At 41.6% G+C, this 20,007-nt stretch overlaps 1 protein-coding gene across 2 annotated transcripts in view; it reads right to left on the bottom strand.

The window, feature by feature from the left end:
- Positions 1-356: 356 nt before the first annotated feature.
- LOC139406272 (TBC1 domain family, member 2B) overlaps positions 357-20,007 on the bottom strand; it is a 132,274-nt gene continuing 112,623 nt past the window's right edge. The window contains exons 14-17 of one of the 2 annotated variants that reach the window (XR_011633970.1): positions 5,580-5,765; positions 4,933-5,054; positions 1,749-4,298; positions 357-1,699 (exon numbers count right to left, since the gene is read on the bottom strand). Coding sequence is in view for 1 of the 2 variants with exons in the window: in XM_071148726.1 (XP_071004827.1) it covers positions 4,103-4,298; positions 4,933-5,054; positions 5,580-5,765 (504 nt within the window). In the remaining variant the exon portion in view is untranslated. Of the gene's footprint in view, positions 4,299-4,932; positions 5,055-5,579; positions 5,766-20,007 lie in introns of both variants that reach the window. The other variant, XM_071148726.1, reaches the window with a different exon arrangement.

Here is a 20,007-nt window from a genome sequence, read left to right as displayed (position 1 = left end):
AGTTAGGAATGAGGCCTGTATCGATACACCATCCAAAGTGTAATTAACAACTTCACCATGCTCAAAGGGATATTCAATGTCTGCTTTAAAAAATATATTTAACCATCTACCAATAAGTGCCCTTCTTTGTGAGGCATTGGAAAACCTCCCTGGTCTTTGTGGTTGAATCTGTGCTTGAAATTCACTGCCTGACTGAGGTACCTTACAGATATGAGGTAGTCATTCAAAAAATCATGTTAAACACTATTATTTCACACAGAGTGAGTACATGCAACTTATGTGACACATTTGTACTCCTGAACTGATTTAGGCTTGATGTAACAAAAGGGTTGAATACTTATTGACTCAAAACATTACAGCTTTTCATTTTTATTCATTTGTAAAAAACACAATTCCACTTTGACATTGTGTTTAGGCCAGAGACAAAATGTGGAAAAGTCAAGGATCCTTTCTCTGTAGAAAGTACATAACAGCATTAAGACAAATGTGCACAGTAAGCTATAACAATGTTTATTAGGTGATGATGATCATACAACTCATATAAAATATTTGTGTTGATAGTGGGCCATTTCGGTCACGATCAGTTGAATAAGAATTCTGTGGAAATGATATTCAATATTCATAGATACAAGAGAAAGTGTCCTGACGGTTTTGTGGAAGGTTGCAAATGGCACTAGATGATTGTGTGTGTTGCTTTAAAAAGAGTGTTAGGATTGAGGAGTGGTCATGCACAGGGTTAGACACACCTCCATCCTTACAACAGCAATAACAAGGGAGTGGGATAGCTTATGGAATACAGAAAGAAACCAGCTGAGATACAAGGTGATACAATACTTGATCAAAGAAATGAACATTGGAACAAATACAAAAAGTGATTGGTCAACAGGAAGGGTATGGAGTTAAAGTGATTGGTTAACAGGAAGGCTATGGTGTGAAGTTAAATTGATTGGTCAACAGGAAGTGTGTGAAGTTAAAGTGAGTATAACCTGTGTTTTTAATGCTGGGTGCAATCCTGTCAAACAATAAACCTATATAGGTAAGTGAAACCATGGTAACATGATGGATGGGTACAGCACTCAACTCGACATCAGATGGTTCCTAGAGAGACCAGCTCTCAGAGAAAACACACCTCTCACAGTACAGTAAGACAACATTTCATTGTTTATATTGCATTGTGCGACACCACAATTCTCCATTTGTATAAAAAAAAAGTCACATTCGATATAGTTGGCCACTCAATAATCTAATACTAAATTAAGTGGAAACATTCACTGAGGGGACAAAACATTAGGAACACCTGATCTTTCCATGACAGACAATCCAGGTGAAAGCTATGATCACTAATTGATGTCACCTGTTAAATCCACTTCAATCAGTGTAGATGAAGGGGAGGAGACAGGTTAAAGAAGGATTTTTAAGCCTTGAGACAATTGAGACATGGATTGTGTGTGTGTGCCATTCAGAGGATCAATAGGGAAGACAAAATATTGAAGTGCCTTTGAACGGGGTATGGTAGTAGGTGCCAAGCGCACCAGTTTGTTTCAAGAACTGCAACACTGATGGGTTTTTCACGCTCAACAGTTTCCTGTGTGTATCCGGAATGGTCCACCACCCAAAGGACATCCAGCCAACTTGACACAACTGTGGGTAAGCATCGGAGTCAACATGGACCAGCATCCCTGTGGAACACTTTCGGCACCTTGTAGAAGTCAACATGGACCAGCATCCCTGTGGAACGCTTTAGACACCTTGTAGAGTCTATGCCCCAACCATGTGAGGCTGTTCTGAGGGCAACAGGGGGGTGGGGATGCAACTCAATATTAGAAACTGGTTCCTAATGTTCGGTCTAGTCAGTGTAGATGTGCCGAAACATTTCAGAACAAATATCGAAGAAACAACATTTGATGGGTCTGGAAAGCACAAATATAAGTGAAGAAAAAGTCAAGGGAAAATGTAAACAGGAAGAGAAAGACAGGTGATACTCAGACTAGTAGATTCCCTCATAAAATGTCCCCTTATTAACACCACGTGATGGTGATATGACAGTATGTTACCGCAGAGGGACTTGAAGCTGTGCAGAGTACAATAACTCCTGCCCTGTGACAGGGTTGAGGTGAATCCGGGTTCTGCCTCTGTTCCTCATCCTTCGTTCAACGGGAAGGGGAGGGACAGCATTTCTGGAAATGTACTGGAGTCTGGAATGATGGACTATTATTGGTCCAAGGTTTCTATGTAAAGCGCCAATCAATAGACGTTTTGGTAAAAGTGGTTCAAGTGCTTCGTAGACAGACAGGGGCTACCAACAAGGCTTGCTGGTTACTGTTACGGTTACTGGTTACTGGTTACAGTATACTGCAGCAGCATAGTCCTACAAACCAAACTGGAAACAAGAAACACACCTACCTATACTTTGAGAGGGCTATAGCAGTCAGGTTATCTACGAATACAAATCAGTCCCTCCTCTCCAAAAGAGCACAATGATTTATTAGAAAAATACTGATTCAGATTGGCATGATCCAGCTCTGCAATCACAGCTGTATGGCTGTGGGACAGAATAACACTGTGGTTGTCATGTCAATCTCTCAGCTCAATGTCCCTCAGCCACAACAAACAGATTAACACGTTTACAAAAGATTGGAAGTAATTGAAAAAACATTTGGCCAAGAGTGCTTTGATCCACAACAAGCCACAGGGTTCAGCATATGGAGAACATGGAGCTGACAAGTCCAAGCCACAGGGTTCAGCATGTGGAGAACATGGAGGTGACAGGTCCAAGCCACAGGGTTCAGCATGTGGAGAACATGGAGGTGACAGGTCCAAGCCACAGGGTTCAGCATGTGGAGAACATGGAGCTGACAAGTCCAAGCCACAGGGTTCAGCATGTGGAGAACATGGAGGTGACAGGTCCAAGCCACAGGGTTCAGCATGTGGAGAACATGGAGGTGACAGGTCCAAGCCACAGGGTTCAGCATGTGGAGAACATGGAGGTGACAGGTCCAAGCCACAGGGTTCAGCATGTGGAGAACATGGAGGTGACAGGTCCAAGCCACAGGGTTCAGCATGTGGAAAAAATGGAGGTGACAGGTCCAAGCCACAGGGTTCAGCATGTGGAGAACATGGAGGTGACAGGTCCAAGCCACAGGGTTCAGCATGTGAAGAACATGGAGGTGACAGGTCCAAGCCACAGGGTTCAGCATGTGGAGAACATGGAGGTGACAGGTCCAAGCCACAGGGTTCAGCATGTGGAGAACATGGAGGTGACAGGTCCAAGCCACAGGGTTCAGCATGTGGAGAACATGGAGGTGACAGGTCCAAGCCACAGGGTTCAGCATGTGGAGAACATGGAGGTGACAGGTCCAAGCCACAGGGTTCAGCATGTGGAGAACATGGAGGTGACAGGTCCAAGCCACAGGGTTCAGCATGTGGAGAACATGGAGGTGACAGGTCCAAGCCACAGGGTTCAGCATGTGGAGAACATGGAGGTGACAGGTCCAAGCCACAGGGTTCAGCATGTGGAGAACATGGAGGTGACAGGTCCAAGCCACAGGGTTCAGCATGTGGAGAACATGGAGGTGACAGGTCCAAGCCACAGGGTTCAGCATGTGGAGAACATGGAGGTGACAGGTCCAAGCCACAGGGTTCAGCATGTGGAAAACATGGAGGTGACAGGTCCAAGCCACAGGGTTCAGCATGTGGAGAACATGGAGGTGACAGGTCCAAGCCACAGGGTTCAGCATGTGGAGAACATGGAGGTGACAGGTCCAAGCCACAGGGTTCAGCATGTGGAGAACATGGAGGTGACAGGTCCAGCGTAGCAGAGAGTGGGGAGTATGTGGATATATATATTACTGGTCATCATGGTGGGTCATTACTCATGACAGCGTCTGTTTGGTCTGAAGGTGGGCGGGATAGCCAGGCTAGGGCCCTGATTGGCTGGTGATACGATAGAATCACACAGACCTGGATCCTGATTGGCTGGAGTCTGCAGGCACTGCACCCTGACAGGCTGTGTGCTAGTTGTCGCTACAAAGCTTGCGTGCGTGCGTCGGGGGCCGTGGTCAGTCTCTCTACTGATGTGCTAGTTGGCCTGGGCCCTGATTGGCTAGTTGTCCTCCTCATCGTCGCTACACAGCGTGCGTGCGTCGGTGTGTGTGTCTCTCTCTCTGAGGAAGGTTTGTCTGATGGCCTCAAGCTCTGTCAGCTCTAGTCTAACCTTCTCCAGATGGAAGGTCCTGCGGTTAAGGATCTGTCTCAGGGGGAACGGATTCATGTCCACAAACGCTATGCTCATCAACTTCCTGCAGGGAGGGAGAGAGACGCACACAGATACACAGACACACAACAGACTTCAAATTAGTTTTCATATTTGTCAAGAAAGTCAACATTAGACTTGATCAGCATCTACAGTAAACACAGTATTACGGGTCATTCTAATGAGTCAGACAGACATGACTCAATACGCAGAGAGACAGACATGACTCAATACGCAGAGAGACAGACATGACTCAATACGCAGAGAGACAGACATGACTCAATACGCAGAGAGACAGACATGACTCAATACGCAGAGAGACAGACATGACTCAATACGCAGAGAGACAGACATGACTCAATATGCAGACAGACAGACATTACTCAATACGCAGAGAGACAGACATGACTCAATACGCAGAGAGACAGACATGACTCAATACGCAGAGAGACAGACATGACTCAATACGCAGAGAGACAGACATGACTCAATACGCAGAGAGACCGACATTACTCAATACGCAGAGAGACAGACATGACTCAATACGCAGAGAGACAGACATGACTCAATACGCAGAGAGACAGACATGACTCAATACGCAGACAGACATTACTCAATACGCAGAGAGACAGACATGACTCAATACGCAGAGAGAATTCGGTAGGTTGAGAGTACTGTACCTCCAGTCCAGGATAGTTATGGTGAAATAGCGGAGGTACTTGAAGATGGCCATGGAGTCCTGAAGCTTCAGAAACTCTTCCTCCTTGTACTTGAAGAGAGCGAGGGCGAAGCGGAAGATGATCTGTGGAGCGACATAGCCATGAAAGTCACTGTAAAATGACACCCAAGTCAGCTTCCTATGGCAGATTAACGCTAATTCTAACCCTGAAAGCTGGCTACCCTTTGTTTTCCTCCGGAATTGAAGAACAGATCATCCCGTCTTCAATTTGATTGATTATTTACGTTAAAAAAAAAGCTAAAGTTGTATTAGGAAAGTAGTTTGAAATGTTTGGACAAAGCTTACAGGTAACTTATGAGATATTTTGTAGTCACGTTGCGCAAGTTGGAACCGGTGTTTTAGCATCGTTTGCTTTTGCCGTAAAGCCTTTTTGAAATCTGACATATTGGCTGGATTCACAAAAAGTGTAGCTTTAATTTGGTGTATTGCATGTGTGATTTCATGAAAGTTAAATTTTTTATAGTAATTTATTTGAATTTGACGCTCTGCATTTTCACTGGATGTTGGCCAGCGTCCCACATATCCCAGAGAGGTTAACCATCCTATCATCTTACGTTGTTAACCATTCTACCATGTTATCCAGCCTACCTTGGGTCCCTCGTACAGGAAGGCATCCCAGATCTTGAAGAGGAGGTCAGAGTTCACTGAGTCTACGAAGAGGACCAGGAACCAGTTGAAGGTAATGAGGGAGGAGTCAACCTTGTAGAGGTCAAAGTGGGCGTGGAGTCTGGGCAGCTTCTCACTCAGCAGGTCCTTAAAAACACGCTGGTCCACCTAGAGGTGAAATAACACACAGGGGTCACCTCAGTCCCTAACCCCAACAATAATTCAGCAGGTCCTTGAACACTCGGTGGTCCTCAGAGAGGACAGAGAACATACAGACATCAAACGTTCAGCCAGCTGCACAGACCCACTGGCATTAAACACAGCATGTGTGTCCATGTTTGCTGATGATTCGACCATATACCCATCAGCAACCACAGCTAATGAAGTCACTGAAACCCTTACAACAAAGAGTTGCAGTCTGTTTTGGGTGGCCAGTAATAAACTGGTCCTGAACATCTCTAAAACTAAGAGCATTTTATTTGGTACAAATCATTCCCTTAGTTATAGACCTCTAGACCTACTTGTTGTTATCTTAGATTGTAAACTGTCATGGTAAAAACATATAGATTCAGTGGTTATAAAGACCGTAACAAAGAGATGGTCTGCATTTTGGACACCACGAAGCAAGTCCTGCAGACTCTAGTTTATCTTATCTTGATTATTGCCCAGTCATGTGGTCAAGTCCTGCTAAGAAAGACCTTTGCTCTTCATTGTAATCAGAGGGCTGATATAAATACTATGCATGCCAGTCTCTCTTGGCTAAGAGTTGAGGAGAGACATCACTTATTTTTTACAAGAAACATTCATGTGTTGAAAATCCCAAATTGTTTGCATAGTCAACTTACACACAGCTCTGACACACACACTTATCCCACCAGACATGCCACCAGGCGTCTTTTCACAGTCCCCAAATCAAGAACAAATTCAAGAAACCGTACACTATTATATAGAGACATGATTATTGGAACTCCCTTCCATCTCATATTGCTCAAATAAACAGCAAACCTGGTTTCAGAAAACAGATAAAGCAACACCTCACGGCACAACGCCTCTCCCTTATTTGACCCAGATAGTTTGTGTGTATGTATTGATATGTAGGCTAATTGTTTTTATGTAGTTCTGTCTTTGAGCTGTTCTTGTCTATTGATGTTCTGTATTATGTCATTCTGTATTATGTTTGTGTGGAAGAGCTGCTGCTTATGGAACAGCTAAGGTGGATCCTAATAAAATACCCTCTGGATGCTCTAGTGTAGTGGTTAAATTGTGCTTACACTAAACATTAGGGGTTCAACTGGTGTTCTTCTGAGATCCTCGAAGAACCTTAGGGTTCTTGGCAATGAAAAAACAGCCCCAGAAGGTTCTTCAAATAACTTCTTAGGAAGTGGGGTTCATCAAGGAACCTCCATCAAGAAACCTTCATCAAGGAACAACAGTTAAGGTAAGTTGGGTTGATGTTTGCCTCTGAATATGTATCGAAATAATTTGTATAATAATAAAATACTAATGAATAACGAAGACAATTAAGGGCTTTAAAAAAATATATATAAATATTTGTTTTTATTTAAGGGGAGGATCAGTTTAATATTGCAGAAAGAATGTTGCTTCCATCAATGTAATTGTCTGCATCCATTCCAATTCCAATAAATATATACAGTGGGGCAAAAAAGTATTTAGTCAGCCACCAATTGTGCAAGTTCTCCCACTTAAAAAGATGAGAGAGGCCTGTAATTTTCATCATAGGTACACTTCAACTATGACAGACAAAATGAGAAAAAGAAATCCAGAAAATCACATTGTAGGATTTTTAATGTATTTATTTTCAAATGATGGTGGAAAATAAGTATTATAGTAGTGAATATCTCACTAGGTCAGGGTATTAAACCTCCATGTATATCTCACTAGGTCAGGATATTAAACCTCCTCCATGTATATCTCACTAGGTCAGGGTATTAAACCTCCTCCATGTCTATCTCACTAGGTCAGGGTATTAAACCTCCATGTATATCTCACTAGGTCAGGGTATTAAACCTCCTCCATGTATATCTCACTAGGTCAGGGTATTAAACCTCCTCCATGAATATCTCACTAGGTCAGGGTATTAAACCTCCTCCATGTATATCTCACTAGGTCAGGGTATTAAACCTCCTCCATGTATATCTCACTAGGTCAGGGTATTAAACCTCCTCCATGTATATCTCACTAGGTCAGGGTATTAAACCTCCTCCATGAATATCTCACTAGGTCAGGGTATTAAACCTCCTCCATGTATATCTCACTAGGTCAGGGTATTAAACCTCCTCCATGTATATCTCACTAGGTCAGGGTATTAAACCTCCTCCATGTATATCTCACTAGGTCAGGATATTAAACCTCCTCCATGTATATCTCACTAGGTCAGGATATTAAACCTCCATGTATATCTCACTAGGTCAGGGTATTAAACCTCCTCCATGAATATCTCACTAGGTCAGGGTATTAAACCTCCTCCATGTATATCTCACTAGGTCAGGGTATTAAACCTCCTCCATGTATATCTCACTAGGTCAGGATATTAAACCTTCATGTATATCTCACTAGGTCAGGGTATTAAACCTCCTCCATGTATATCTCACTAGGTCAGGGTATTAAACCTCCATGTATATCTCACTAGGTCAGGGTATTAAACCTCCTCCATGTATATCTCACTAGGTCAGGGTATTAAACCTCCTCCATGTATATCTCACTAGGTCAGGATATTAAACCTCCTCCATGTATATCTCACTAGGTCAGGATATTAAACCTCCTCCATGTATATCTCACTAGGTCAGGATATTAAACCTCCTCCATGTATATCTCACTAGGTCAGGGTATTAAACCTCCATGTATATCTCACTAGGTCAGGGTATTAAACCTCCTCCATGTATATCTCACTAGGTCAGGGTATTAAACCTCCTCCATGTATATCTCACTAGGTCAGGATATTAAACCTCCTCCATGTATATCTCACTAGGTCAGGATATTAAACCTCCTCCATGTATATCTCACTAGGTCAGGGTATTAAACCTCCTCCATGTATATCTCACTAGGTCAGGATATTAAACCTCCATGTATATCTCACTAGGTCAGGATATTAAACCTCCATGTATATCTCACTAGGTCAGGGTATTAAACCTCCATGTATATCTCACTAGGTCAGGGTATTAAACCTCCATGTATATCTCACTAGGTCAGGGTATTAAACCTCCTCCATGTATATCTCACTAGGTCAGGATATTAAACCTCCTCCATGAATATCTCACTAGGTCAGGATATTAAACCTCCATGTATATCTCACTAGGTCAGGGTATTAAACCTCCTCCATGTATATCTCACTAGGTCAGGGTATTAAACCTCCTCCATGTATATCTCACTAGGTCAGGGTATTAAACCTCCTCCATGTATATCTCACTAGGTCAGGATATTAAACCTCCTCCATGTATATCTCACTAGGTCAGGATATTAAACCTCCTCCATGTATATCTCACTAGGTCAGGGTATTAAACCTCCTCCATGTATATCTCACTAGGTCAGGGTATTAAACCTCCTCCATGTATATCTCACTAGGTCAGGGTATTAAACCTCCTCCATGTATATCTCACTAGGTCAGGGTATTAAACCTCCTCCATGTATATCTCACTAGGTCAGGGTATTAAACCTCCTCCATGTATATCTCACTAGGTCAGGGTATTAAACCTCCTCCATGTATATCTCACTAGGTCAGGGTATTAAACCTCCTCCATGTATATCTCACTAGGTCAGGGTATTAAACCTCCTCCATGTATATCTCACTAGGTCAGGATATTAAACCTCCTCCATGTATATCTCACTAGGTCAGGGTATTAAACCTCCTCCATGTATATCTCACTAGGTCAGGGTATTAAACCTCCTCCATGTATATCTCACTAGGTCAGGGTATTAAACCTCCTCCATGTATATCTCACTAGGTCAGGGTATTAAACCTCCATGTATATCTCACTAGGTCAGGATATTAAACCTCCTCCATGTATATCTCACTAGGTCAGGGTATTAAACCTCCATGTATATCTCACTAGGTCAGGGTATTAAACCTCCTCCATGTATATCTCACTAGGTCAGGGTATTAAACCTCCATGTATATCTCACTAGGTCAGGATATTAAACCTCCTCCATGTATATCTCACTAGGTCAGGGTATTAAACCTCCTCCATGTATATCTCACTAGGTCAGGATATTAAACCTCCATGTATATCTCACTAGGTCAGGGTATTAAACCTCCTCCATGTCTATCTCACTAGGTCAGGATATTAAACCTCCATGTATATCTCACTAGGTCAGGGTATTAAACCTCCTCCATGTATATCTCACTAGGTCAGGGTATTAAACCTCCTCCATGTATATCTCACTAGGTCAGGATATTAAACCTCCTCCATGTATATCTCACTAGGTCAGGGTATTAAACCTCCATGTATATCTCACTAGGTCAGGGTATTAAACCTCCTCCATGTATATCTCACTAGGTCAGGGTATTAAACCTCCTCCATGTATATCTCACTAGGTCAGGGTATTAAACCTCCTCCATGTATATCTCACTAGGTCAGGATATTAAACCTCCATGTATATCTCACTAGGTCAGGGTATTAAACCTCCATGTATATCTCACTAGGTCAGGGTATTAAACCTCCTCCATGTATATCTCACTAGGTCAGGATATTAAACCTCCATGTATATCTCACTAGGTCAGGATATTAAACCTCCTCCATGTATATCTCACTAGGTCAGGGTATTAAACCTCCTCCATGTATATCTCACTAGGTCAGGATATTAAACCTCCATGTATATCTCACTAGGTCAGGGTATTAAACCTCCTCCATGTATATCTCACTAGGTCAGGGTATTAAACCTCCTCCATGTCTATCTCACTAGGTCAGGGTATTAAACCTCCATGTATATCTCACTAGGTCAGGATATTAAACCTCCATGTATATCTCACTAGGTCAGGGTATTAAACCTCCTCCATGTATATCTCACTAGGTCAGGGTATTAAACCTCCTCCATGTCTATCTCACTAGGTCAGGGTATTAAACCTCCTCCATGTATATCTCACTAGGTCAGGGTATTAAACCTCCTCCATGTATATCTCACTAGGTCAGGGTATTAAACCTCCTCCATGTATATCTCACTAGGTCAGGGTATTAAACCTCCTCCATGTATATCTCACTAGGTCAGGATATTAAACCTCCTCCATGTATATCTCACTAGGTCAGGGTATTAAACCTCCTCCATGTATATCTCACTAGGTCAGGGTATTAAACCTCCTCCATGTATATCTCACTAGGTCAGGGTATTAAACCTCCTCCATGTATATCTCACTAGGTCAGGGTATTAAACTTCCTCCATGTATATCTCACTAGGTCAGGGTATTAAACCTCCTCCATGTATATCTCACTAGGTCAGGGTATTAAACCTCCTCCATGTATATCTCACTAGGTCAGGATATTAAACCTCCTCCATGTATATCTCACTAGGTCAGGATATTAAACCTCCTCCATGTATATCTCACTAGGTCAGGATATTAAACCTCCTCCATGTATATCTCACTAGGTCAGGATATTAAACCTCCTCCATGTATATCTCACTAGGTCAGGATATTAAACCTCCATGTATATCTCACTAGGTCAGGATATTAAACCTCCTCCATGTATATCTCACTAGGTCAGGATATTAAACCTCCTCCATGTATATCTCACTAGGTCAGGATATTAAACCTCCTCCATGTATATCTCACTAGGTCAGGATATTAAACCTCCTCCATGTATATCTCACTAGGTCAGGATATTAAACCTCCTCCATGTATATCTCACTAGGTCAGGATATTAAACCTCCTCCATGTATATCTCACTAGGTCAGGGTATTAAACCTCCTCCATGTATATCTCACTAGGTCAGGATATTAAACCTCCTCCATGTATATCTCACTAGGTCAGGATATTAAACCTCCTCCATGTATATCTCACTAGGTCAGGGTATTAAACCTCCTCCATGTATATCTCACTAGGTCAGGGTATTAAACCTCCTCCATGTATATCTCACTAGGTCAGGGTATTAAACCTCCTCCATGTATATCTCACTAGGTCAGGGTATTAAACCTCCTCCATGTATATCTCACTAGGTCAGGGTATTAAACCTCCTCCATGTATATCTCACTAGGTCAGGGTATTAAACCTCCTCCATGTATATCTCACTAGGTCAGGATATTAAACCTCCTCCATGTATATCTCACTAGGTCAGGATATTAAACCTCCATGTATATCTCACTAGGTCAGGATATTAAACCTCCTCCATGTATATCTCACTAGGTCAGGATATTAAACCTCCTCCATGTATATCTCACTAGGTCAGGATATTAAACCTCCTCCATGTATATCTCACTAGGTCAGGATATTAAACCTCCTCCATGTATATCTCACTAGGTCAGGATATTAAACCTCCTCCATGTATATCTCACTAGGTCAGGATATTAAACCTCCTCCATGTATATCTCACTAGGTCAGGGTATTAAACCTCCTCCATGTATATCTCACTAGGTCAGGATATTAAACCTCCTCCATGTATATCTCACTAGGTCAGGGTATTAAACCTCCTCCATGTATATCTCACTAGGTCAGGGTATTAAACCTCCTCCATGTATATCTCACTAGGTCAGGATATTAAACCTCCTCCATGTATATCTCACTAGGTCAGGGTATTAAACCTCCTCCATGTATATCTCACTAGGTCAGGATATTAAACCTCCTCCATGTATATCTCACTAGGTCAGGATATTAAACCTCCTCCATGTATATCTCACTAGGTCAGGGTATTAAACCTCCTCCATGTATATCTCACTAGGTCAGGATATTAAACCTCCTCCATGTATATCTCACTAGGTCAGGATATTAAACCTCCATGTATATCTCACTAGGTCAGGGTATTAAACCTCCTCCATGTATATCTCACTAGGTCAGGATATTAAACCTCCTCCATGTATATCTCACTAGGTCAGGATATTAAACCTCCTCCATGTATATCTCACTAGGTCAGGATATTAAACCTCCTCCATGTATATCTCACTAGGTCAGGATATTAAACCTCCTCCATGTATATCTCACTAGGTCAGGGTATTAAACCTCCTCCATGTATATCTCACTAGGTCAGGATATTAAACCTCCTCCATGTATATCTCACTAGGTCAGGGTATTAAACCTCCTCCATGTATATCTCACTAGGTCAGGGTATTAAACCTCCTCCATGTATATCTCACTAGGTCAGGATATTAAACCTCCTCCATGTATATCTCACTAGGTCAGGATATTAAACCTCCTCCATGTATATCTCACTAGGTCAGGGTATTAAACCTCCTCCATGTATATCTCACTAGGTCAGGATATTAAACCTCCTCCATGTATATCTCACTAGGTCAGGGTATTAAACCTCCTCCATGTATATCTCACTAGGTCAGGGTATTAAACCTCCTCCATGTATATCTCACTAGGTCAGGATATTAAACCTCCTCCATGTATATCTCACTAGGTCAGGGTATTAAACCTCCTCCATGTATATCTCACTAGGTCAGGATATTAAACCTCCTCCATGTATATCTCACTAGGTCAGGATATTAAACCTCCTCCATGTATATCTCACTAGGTCAGGGTATTAAACCTCCTCCATGTATATCTCACTAGGTCAGGATATTAAACCTCCTCCATGTATATCTCACTAGGTCAGGATATTAAACCTCCATGTATATCTCACTAGGTCAGGGTATTAAACCTCCTCCATGTATATCTCACTAGGTCAGGATATTAAACCTCCTCCATGTATATCTCACTAGGTCAGGATATTAAACCTCCTCCATGTATATCTCACTAGGTCAGGATATTAAACCTCCTCCATGTATATCTCACTAGGTCAGGATATTAAACCTCCTCCATGTATATCTCACTAGGTCAGGGTATTAAACCTCCTCCATGTATATCTCACTAGGTCAGGATATTAAACCTCCTCCATGTATATCTCACTAGGTCAGGGTATTAAACCTCCTCCATGTATATCTCACTAGGTCAGGGTATTAAACCTCCTCCATGTATATCTCACTAGGTCAGGATATTAAACCTCCATGTATATCTCACTAGGTCAGGGTATTAAACCTCCTCCATGTATATCTCACTAGGTCAGGGTATTAAACCTCCTCCATGTATATCTCACTAGGTCAGGATATTAAACCTCCTCCATGTATATCTCACTAGGTCAGGATATTAAACCTCCTCCATGTATATCTCACTAGGTCAGGATATTAAACCTCCTCCATGTATATCTCACTAGGTCAGGATATTAAACCTCCTCCATGTATATCTCACTAGGTCAGGGTATTAAACCTCCTCCATGTATATCTCACTAGGTCAGGATATTAAACCTCCTCCATGTATATCTCACTAGGTCAGGGTATTAAACCTCCTCCATGTATATCTCACTAGGTCAGGGTATTAAACCTCCTCCATGTATATCTCACTAGGTCAGGGTATTAAACCTCCTCCATGTATATCTCACTAGGTCAGGATATTAAACCTCCTCCATGTATATCTCACTAGGTCAGGATATTAAACCTCCTCCATGTATATCTCACTAGGTCAGGGTATTAAACCTCCATGTATATCTCACTAGGTCAGGGTATTAAACCTCCTCCATGTATATCTCACTAGGTCAGGGTATTAAACCTCCTCCATGTATATCTCACTAGGTCAGGGTATTAAACCTCCTCCATGTATATCTCACTAGGTCAGGGTATTAAACCTCCTCCATGTATATCTCACTAGGTCAGGGTATTAAACCTCCTCCATGTATATCTCACTAGGTCAGGGTATTAAACCTCCTCCATGTATATCTCACTAGGTCAGGATATTAAACCTCCTCCATGTATATCTCACTAGGTCAGGGTATTAAACCTCCTCCATGTATATCTCACTAGGTCAGGATATTAAACCTCCTCCATGTATATCTCACTAGGTCAGGATATTAAACCTCCATGTATATCTCACTAGGTCAGGGTATTAAACCTCCTCCATGTATATCTCACTAGGTCAGGATATTAAACCTCCTCCATGTATATCTCACTAGGTCAGGGTATTAAACCTCCATGTATATCTCACTAGGTCAGGATATTAAACCTCCTCCATGTATATCTCACTAGGTCAGGATATTAAACCTCCATGTATATCTCACTAGGTCAGGATATTAAACCTCCTCCATGTATATCTCACTAGGTCAGGGTATTAAACCTCCATGTATATCTCACTAGGTCAGGGTATTAAACCTCCTCCATGTATATCTCACTAGGTCAGGATATTAAACCTCCATGTATATCTCACTAGGTCAGGGTATTAAACCTCCTCCATGTATATCTCACTAGGTCAGGATATTAAACCTCCTCCATGTATATCTCACTAGGTCAGGATATTAAACCTCCTCCATGTATATCTCACTAGGTCAGGATATTAAACCTCCTCCATGTATATCTCACTAGGTCAGGATATTAAACCTCCTCCATGTATATCTCACTAGGTCAGGATATTAAACCTCCTCCATGTATATCTCACTAGGTCAGGGTATTAAACCTCCTCCATGTATATCTCACTAGGTCAGGGTATTAAACCTCCTCCATGTATATCTCACTAGGTCAGGATATTAAACCTCCTCCATGTATATCTCACTAGGTCAGGATATTAAACCTCCATGTATATCTCACTAGGTCAGGGTATTAAACCTCCTCCATGTATATCTCACTAGGTCAGGATATTAAACCTCCTCCATGTATATCTCACTAGGTCAGGATATTAAACCTCCTCCATGTATATCTCACTAGGTCAGGATATTAAACCTCCTCCATGTATATCTCACTAGGTCAGGATATTAAACCTCCTCCATGTATATCTCACTAGGTCAGGATATTAAACCTCCTCCATGTATATCTCACTAGGTCAGGGTATTAAACCTCCATGTATATCTCACTAGGTCAGGATATTAAACCTCCTCCATGTATATCTCACTAGGTCAGGGTATTAAACCTCCTCCATGTATATCTCACTAGGTCAGGGTATTAAACCTCCTCCATGTATATCTCACTAGGTCAGGGTATTAAACCTCCATGTATATCTCACTAGGTCAGGATATTAAACCTCCATGTATATCTCACTAGGTCAGGATATTAAACCTCCATGTATATCTCACTAGGTCAGGGTATTAAACCTCCTCCATGTATATCTCACTAGGTCAGGGTATTAAACCTCCTCCATGTATATCTCACTAGGTCAGGGTATTAAACCTCCTCCATGTATATCTCACTAGGTCAGGATATTAAACCTCCTCCATGTATATCTCACTAGGTCAGGATATTAAACCTCCTCCATGTATATCTCACTAGGTCAGGGTATTAAACCTCCTCCATGTATATCTCACTAGGTCAGGGTATTAAACCTCCTCCATGTATATCTCACTAGGTCAGGATATTAAACCTCCTCCATGTATATCTCACTAGGTCAGGATATTAAACCTCCATGTATATCTCACTAGGTCAGGATATTAAACCTCCTCCATGTATATCTCACTAGGTCAGGATATTAAACCTCCTCCATGTATATCTCACTAGGTCAGGATATTAAACCTCCTCCATGTATATCTCACTAGGTCAGGATATTAAACCTCCATGTATATCTCACTAGGTCAGGATATTAAACCTCCATGTATATCTCACTAGGTCAGGATATTAAACCTCCTCCATGTATATCTCACTAGGTCAGGATATTAAACCTCCTCCATGTATATCTCACTAGGTCAGGATATTAAACCTCCTCCATGTATATCTCACTAGGTCAGGGTATTAAACCTCCTCCATGTATATCTCACTAGGTCAGGGTATTAAACCTTCATGTATATCTCACTAGGTCAGGGTATTAAACCTCCATGTATATCTCACTAGGTCAGGGTATTAAACCTCCTCCATGTATATCTCACTAGGTCAGGGTATTAAACCTCCTCCATGTATATCTCACTAGGTCAGGGTATTAAACCTCCTCCATGTATATCTCACTAGGTCAGGGTATTAAACCTCCTCCATGTATATCTCACTAGGTCAGGATATTAAACCTCCTCCATGTATATCTCACTAGGTCAGGATATTAAACCTCCATGTATATCTCACTAGGTCAGGATATTAAACCTCCTCCATGTATATCTCACTAGGTCAGGATATTAAACCTCCTCCATGTATATCTCACTAGGTCAGGATATTAAACCTCCTCCATGTATATCTCACTAGGTCAGGATATTAAACCTCCATGTATATCTCACTAGGTCAGGATATTAAACCTCCATGTATATCTCACTAGGTCAGGATATTAAACCTCCTCCATGTATATCTCACTAGGTCAGGATATTAAACCTCCTCCATGTATATCTCACTAGGTCAGGATATTAAACCTCCTCCATGTATATCTCACTAGGTCAGGGTATTAAACCTCCTCCATGTATATCTCACTAGGTCAGGGTATTAAACCTTCATGTATATCTCACTAGGTCAGGATATTAAACCTCCTCCATGTATATCTCACTAGGTCAGGATATTAAACCTCCTCCATGTATATCTCACTAGGTCAGGATATTAAACCTCCTCCATGTATATCTCACTAGGTCAGGATATTAAACCTCCTCCATGTATATCTCACTAGGTCAGGATATTAAACCTCCTCCATGTATATCTCACTAGGTCAGGGTATTAAACCTCCATGTATATCTCACTAGGTCAGGATATTAAACCTCCTCCATGTATATCTCACTAGGTCAGGGTATTAAACCTCCTCCATGTATATCTCACTAGGTCAGGGTATTAAACCTCCTCCATGTATATCTCACTAGGTCAGGGTATTAAACCTCCATGTATATCTCACTAGGTCAGGATATTAAACCTCCATGTATATCTCACTAGGTCAGGATATTAAACCTCCATGTATATCTCACTAGGTCAGGGTATTAAACCTCCTCCATGTATATCTCACTAGGTCAGGGTATTAAACCTCCTCCATGTATATCTCACTAGGTCAGGGTATTAAACCTCCTCCATGTATATCTCACTAGGTCAGGATATTAAACCTCCTCCATGTATATCTCACTAGGTCAGGATATTAAACCTCCTCCATGTATATCTCACTAGGTCAGGGTATTAAACCTCCTCCATGTATATCTCACTAGGTCAGGGTATTAAACCTCCTCCATGTATATCTCACTAGGTCAGGATATTAAACCTCCTCCATGTATATCTCACTAGGTCAGGATATTAAACCTCCATGTATATCTCACTAGGTCAGGATATTAAACCTCCTCCATGTATATCTCACTAGGTCAGGATATTAAACCTCCTCCATGTATATCTCACTAGGTCAGGATATTAAACCTCCTCCATGTATATCTCACTAGGTCAGGATATTAAACCTCCATGTATATCTCACTAGGTCAGGATATTAAACCTCCATGTATATCTCACTAGGTCAGGATATTAAACCTCCTCCATGTATATCTCACTAGGTCAGGATATTAAACCTCCTCCATGTATATCTCACTAGGTCAGGATATTAAACCTCCTCCATGTATATCTCACTAGGTCAGGGTATTAAACCTCCTCCATGTATATCTCACTAGGTCAGGGTATTAAACCTTCATGTATATCTCACTAGGTCAGGGTATTAAACCTCCATGTATATCTCACTAGGTCAGGGTATTAAACCTCCTCCATGTATATCTCACTAGGTCAGGGTATTAAACCTCCTCCATGTATATCTCACTAGGTCAGGGTATTAAACCTCCTCCATGTATATCTCACTAGGTCAGGGTATTAAACCTCCTCCATGTATATCTCACTAGGTCAGGATATTAAACCTCCTCCATGTATATCTCACTAGGTCAGGATATTAAACCTCCATGTATATCTCACTAGGTCAGGATATTAAACCTCCATGTATATCTCACTAGGTCAGGATATTAAACCTCCTCCATGTATATCTCACTAGGTCAGGATATTAAACCTCCTCCATGTATATCTCACTAGGTCAGGATATTAAACCTCCTCCATGTATATCTCACTAGGTCAGGGTATTAAACCTCCTCCATGTATATCTCACTAGGTCAGGGTATTAAACCTTCATGTATATCTCACTAGGTCAGGGTATTAAACCTCCATGTATATCTCACTAGGTCAGGGTATTAAACCTCCTCCATGTATATCTCACTAGGTCAGGGTATTAAACCTCCTCCATGTATATCTCACTAGGTCAGGGTATTAAACCTCCTCCATGTATATCTCACTAGGTCAGGGTATTAAACCTCCTCCATGTATATCTCACTAGGTCAGGGTATTAAACCTCCTCCATGTATATCTCACTAGGTCAGGGTATTAAACCTCCTCCATGTATATCTCACTAGGTCAGGGTATTAAACCTCCTCCATGTATATCTCACTAGGTCAGGGTATTAAACCTCCTCCATGTATATCTCACTAGGTCAGGATATTAAACCTCCTCCATGTATATCTCACTAGGTCAGGATATTAAACCTCCATGTATATCTCACTAGGTCAGGGTATTAAACCTCCTCCATGTATATCTCACTAGGTCAGGATATTAAACCTCCTCCATGTATATCTCACTAGGTCAGGATATTAAACCTCCTCCATGTATATCTCACTAGGTCAGGATATTAAACCTCCTCCATGTATATCTCACTAGGTCAGGGTATTAAACCTCCTCCATGTATATATCACTAGGTCAGGGTATTAAACCTCCTCCATGTATATCTCACTAGGTCAGGATATTAAACCTCCTCCATGTATATCTCACTAGGTCAGGATATTAAACCTCCATGTATATCTCACTAGGTCAGGATATTAAACCTCCTCCATGTATATCTCACTAGGTCAGGATATTAAACCTCCTCCATGTATATCTCACTAGGTCAGGATATTAAACCTCCTCCATGTATATCTCACTAGGTCAGGATATTAAACCTCCATGTATATCTCACTAGGTCAGGATATTAAACCTCCATGTATATCTCACTAGGTCAGGATATTAAACCTCCTCCATGTATATCTCACTAGGTCAGGATATTAAACCTCCTCCATGTATATCTCACTAGGTCAGGATATTAAACCTCCTCCATGTATATCTCACTAGGTCAGGGTATTAAACCTCCTCCATGTATATCTCACTAGGTCAGGGTATTAAACCTTCATGTATATCTCACTAGGTCAGGGTATTAAACCTCCATGTATATCTCACTAGGTCAGGGTATTAAACCTCCTCCATGTATATCTCACTAGGTCAGGGTATTAAA

Source organism: Oncorhynchus clarkii, chromosome 4 (assembly GCF_045791955.1).
Source record: "Oncorhynchus clarkii lewisi isolate Uvic-CL-2024 chromosome 4, UVic_Ocla_1.0, whole genome shotgun sequence".
In the NCBI taxonomy this organism is placed as follows: Eukaryota; Metazoa; Chordata; class Actinopteri; order Salmoniformes; family Salmonidae; genus Oncorhynchus; species Oncorhynchus clarkii.
Note: the sequence above shows the minus strand (reverse complement) of the source record. Positions and strands in the feature narration are given on the sequence as shown.